Consider the following 4,946-nt stretch of genomic DNA (forward strand, 5'->3'; position numbering starts at 1 on the left):
AGCCAGTGCCTTCAGTACCCTTGGATGGAGCTCATCCGGGCCTGCCGACTTAGACGCATCTAGTTCCTCCAAGTGACTCTGCACCATCTCAGGGTCTACGCGTGGTAGTCTGGTGCCTTGCTGCTGCCTCTCTACAATCCCAGTGAGAGACTTGTCTTGCCCCTCGCTTAGGAACACTGAGGCAAAGAACTCATTGAGGAGTTCAGCCTTGTCCCCCCTGTCCGTCACCAATTTTCTAAGCTGATAACTGGTTTTTAGTGAAAATAAAATGGTGGTTTAGCAGGTTTTTTAGTATTATAATTTTGGGAGAGCTTTTAATCAAAGAAATAGTACATAATTCTTTACCAGATTTCAGCTTGAAATACTTCACAAAAATAATTACGCTACTAAATCCAATGTGGTAGCTATTTCTATATAACAGTTTTTGCCATTTTTACTACTGAAGAGAGAGGCCCTTGTATAGGTATTATTTTAATTGAAAAGGGTGTCCAGATCTGCCACAGATGCAGTCATAGAACCTATCTTTCTTTAGCCATAGATGGAACAAACTCTGCATTTTTTCAGCATGAAAATACATTTGAATAGTCATGTTCTGATGCTTGTGCACAGATTTGCCTTTCCTATAGGATATTCAGTGGAAAACTCTCACTGAGGAACACAGGGATCTGAGGTAAAATTCCATACAACTAAATTATTTCTCAAAATAAGTGGAGTCCTTCTAAACTTACTATTTAATTTAGACTTCAGTTTCCCCCTCATTTTTTTCAGAGCTCCAGCAGAATAACAAACAACGCACTAAGTTGGTTATTTTAAACCCCAGAAGTAAATTCTTAGTTTGTAACATTAAGCACCAGCATTTCCTCTGGGGAAAGACAGAGGCAACATAGTAAAAATCATATTGAAGGACCTTATTAGTAGTCAACACAGATTTATCTGAATATCCTAATTGCAAAATGAAGTTTTATTAGGAACCACAGACATGTTGGTAATAAATTACAGGAAGCAACAAAGAACTTGAGATAGAATGAAAAGAGTATTCTGCAAGATAAAGGCAAAATATGTTAATATCAACCCTACCAAGGCTCATGTCAGTTAATTGAAATGCCAATGTGATATCTGGAAAGTAACACTAATCCTTTTTGACTTGTGTTTACAAAGCAAAGAATAATAGCTTGATAGCTCTGGACAATATAACAAGGACTGGCCCCAACAGTACCCTCTATTTCCATAGCCAGCACTACAAAGGCATTAAATGTTAATAAAGCTAAAAAGATTTGTCTTGAAAACAGACTGAAACTATCTGTTTAATTAAGAAGTCAACTGATACAGTTTCTCAATCACCTAAGCCAAAGTCAATGCCAAAGACATGGAAAGTGAGTAACAAAAAAACCCTATTGCTACCTCAGATTTTATTTTCACGCTGACAGTCAATTTTTAATTACAAACTTCTGCTCATTCTCTCTCTCTCAACTCTTTATTTGTAATTTTATTGGTAAATGAGACTAAATGTCTTACTAATATTGACATAGTATAAAACACTGATGCAGGGCATTCTGATGTATTTCATATTGTGGAGTTGTCGTAAGGAATTTGTGCATATTTATACTTGATCAGTGTATCATTCTGCTAAGTCTTGAGTTTGGTTAGGTATGTATCAACAAGGAGACCCCATGACTGGAAGCTGTATTATTATTGGAACTAAATGATACTCCTTGGTTGGTGGTATCTTGAAAGTATATTGCGAACCTTACAATCTTGTGGTATGTTAAAATGCTGGTTGTAATCTAGTGAGAAATTCTCTCTGCTCAGGACTTCTGCTGAAAAAAATGCAGTTCTTGTTTTTCTGCTGTGGCTGATTTACTTCCCTATCTGCCACCAGAAGGTGTTGTTCCCAGTCTGGCTGCTTTTATCAGAAGCAGTTCCCTCCTTTGCACTGCTGGTGAATGTACAGAATTGGGAAAAGCTGTCTGGGCCAAGCAGGGTGAACAGTAAAACCAGAGTGAACAGTAAAACCAGGGATAAGCATATCAAAAGCAGCTATCTATTCCCTGTTCATCTTGCATGGAACTCATCTGGGGGAGGAGAATAGGTTAGTGTGTGATCCCGGAGGTATAAGCCAAAGCTTAATATAATGAGGGCAGTACCTGAACTCTCACGCTCAGGTAGCAAAGGGCTATTTTCTTAAAATCAGAGGTAGGCAAACCATAAAGGAAGTACGATGTTTAAAAAATCACTTTATTTTAAATTCAGTCTAACGGTTGATGTTTCCTCTCCTTTTCCTGATTTTTTCAAACTTTTGAACCTGCATGCTAGGTAATGCTGTGTTCTTTCAAGAGCTGTTATTTTGTTCATTGCAATGGTGCAGTCATTTATCTGGGTGAGATAAACTTCCATTTCTGTAATACAGCATTATTTAGGGACAATCAATAGAGCTCTTAGGTCATTTTTCTTAGGTGCAGTTTAGATCCTTCCCTATTATAGGATTTCTTAAAAATGTACCAATCCCAATCCCTAGAGAATGCTGGTACCGCATGAACTTTTCTCTTTGAACTTCATCCCAAACCTATTTTTCCCTCACAAGGCACATCCACACATGCAAGCACGTGCGCTTGCAGCAGCTCAAATAGAAACAGTGCAAATTTGAGCCGGGGCTTTTTGCCTCAGCGCACGTGCTCGGACATGCACTTTGTTGAGGAGCAAATTGTGCCACTTGGGGCAAAATAACCCTGCCTGGCTCCTCCTGGATCTGCAGCCAGGGGGAGCTAGAGCCTGGGGCCAGCACCTGTGCTGTCCCCAGCAGTATAAAAAGCTGCCCTGTTCTGGCCCCAGCAGTACAAACACCTGCCCTGGCAAGCAGCTCAGGGCTACTCACTCTCCAGAGCTTCTGGAGCTCAGCCACTTGGTACCTGGGGACACTACCCCTTGTGCCAGCTGGACTGCTGCAGCAGCATCCCAAATCTATTTTTAAAAATATCCCAAAATCCATGTTTTTCCACAATTAACAGAAAAGACCACTCAGTTGGGCAATGCTTTATTTACATTTGTATTTACAATGGTAAAGCAATGTGGAAACCTACCAGTGTCTCTATCATCATGCTAAAATAAATTCTAAATACCTATATGTGTTGATGTGTACTTTTGGTTTTCTTTGCACATGATGGGTGCGTGTGGAGGGATGTGGGTTGGTCTGTGGGTAGGTGGGCGATTGCTGGGGGGACTGTGGGTGTGGGGGACCTTGTGGGGGGGCTGCTCAGGAGGGGTGGGTCCCCTGGCCCCCACAGGGCCCCAGCTCCCCCCTGGAGGGCCACAGCCCCTATCCCCCACAGGGCCCCAGCCCAGGGTCCCAGGCACCCTGGAGGGCCACAGCCCCCCCGCCCAGGGTCCTAGCTTCCCCTGGAGGGCCACAGCCCACCTTCTCAGGGTCCCAGGCACCTTGGAGGGCCCCTGCCCAGGGCCCATAACTTACCTTTATCAGCAGCAGCGGGAGTGGGGCACTCTAAGCCATGGCGGCAAGACCCGGTGCGGCATGCGGGGACTGCACGCTGGGCCCAGTCGGCTCCTGGGACCCCTCTGCTGCTGGGCCGGGCCCTTGGTGGCAAGACCTGCCGCCCTCGGGGCCCCTCTGCCACCTGGCTGGGCAGGGCCTTTGGTGGCAGGCGTGGTACGTGGGAACCGTGTGCCAGGCCTAGCTGGGTCCTGCTGGCCCTGGGGTCCCTCTGCTGCCTGGCCAGGCCGGGCCATTGGTGGCAGGACCCGGTGCGGTGCGTGGGGGACTGCATGCCAGGCCCAGCTGGGTCCTGCCGGCCCCGGGGTCCCTCTGCTACTCGGCTAGGCTGGGCCCTTGGTGGTAGGACCCGGTGTGGCGCGTGGGAACTGTGTGCCGGGCCCAGCCAGGCCCTGCTGCCCTCGGGGCCCCTGTACTGCCCGTTAAAATTATTTTTAAAATTCCTTTTGCACTTTAAAAGCCTAATTGTCACCCTGTCTGTAAATGAACAAGGATGTGCCAGCTATGATCCCATTTTTCACTGGCCTGCTGAAATCTTGTGCAGAAAAGAATACGCTAGAACTTTCCATCTTATGCGCAATGTCCAAAAATAATATCTCAGGGTGCTAACATTTGTGTGGGACCTAGGCACCTTGACACAAAAGGCATGAAGGCAATAAGGGGATGAAGTGTGGGCTCCAGTAAATTATTTAAACTAGCAGCTACAGTAACTCACCAAACTACAGTAATAATAATACTTGCATTGATCACCATCTGCCTTTTTTCATCTCCCTGGCCAAAGGTGGGCAGTTTTCAAAGTCTGGGGCACTCTGTTCAGTTAACAGATACTGCACATATCCCTAACCCAATGTTTGTCTTTTTCCTTATATGTTTGGAGCAGGAAGCCATTAAACAGAGGTCTTCCTTTTTATCAACCAAGGACAGCCCAACCTCCAGGTTCATTATGGATCCTTTCTGAGACTCTACAGTAGAGTATCCTTAGCATCTTACTGCTAACAGAAAATGTCCTGTGGAGCAGGAAAGGGAAATTGTCATTTAACTCTGTGTGCACTGAAATGCAGAAGTTTATAGAGCTCCTGGGGCCGACACACATACCAAGTTGGATTTAGCAGTGAATCTCAAAGTGTTCAAGATTAATTCATGCCTAAATTTGTTGAGCTTCTTTTGTCAAGTGTGTTCTTAGCAGATGTCAATATGAATACACTCTGAAGTCAGCATGAACCTCAATTATGAGCTCTCTGGAATGCTACATGCATCTGAAACTCTAATGCCAATCTCATTGTCCTGGCACTTTCCTCTTATACTACAGGTTTTTTTCCAAATCCTAGAATCCCAGCTGCATGATAATGAAGTATCTTTGTACAGCTTGTAGTTGTCCTACCTTACAATCACCCAATAAATAATAATCAGCCGCTGTGTCTAAAAAAAATTCACAAAAAGT

The 4,946-nt window shown here is 44.6% G+C and overlaps 1 protein-coding gene across 10 annotated transcripts in view; it reads right to left on the minus strand.

The window, feature by feature from the left end:
- UROS (uroporphyrinogen III synthase) overlaps positions 1-4,946 on the minus strand; it is a 66,069-nt gene that overhangs the window by 32,328 nt on the left and 28,795 nt on the right. Inside the window, exon 7 of one of the 10 annotated variants that reach the window (XM_025207563.1) lies at positions 2,221-2,396. The exons of the other annotated variants lie outside the window; for them this stretch is intronic. Coding sequence (XP_025063348.1) covers positions 2,236-2,396 — 161 coding nt within the window. The 3' untranslated portion in view covers positions 2,221-2,235. Of the gene's footprint in view, positions 1-2,220; positions 2,397-4,946 lie in introns of those variants that run through there. 10 annotated transcript variants of the gene reach the window in all.

Source organism: Alligator sinensis, unplaced genomic scaffold (genome assembly GCF_000455745.1).
Source record: "Alligator sinensis unplaced genomic scaffold, ASM45574v1 scaffold193_1, whole genome shotgun sequence".
Taxonomy (NCBI): domain Eukaryota; kingdom Metazoa; phylum Chordata; order Crocodylia; family Alligatoridae; genus Alligator; species Alligator sinensis.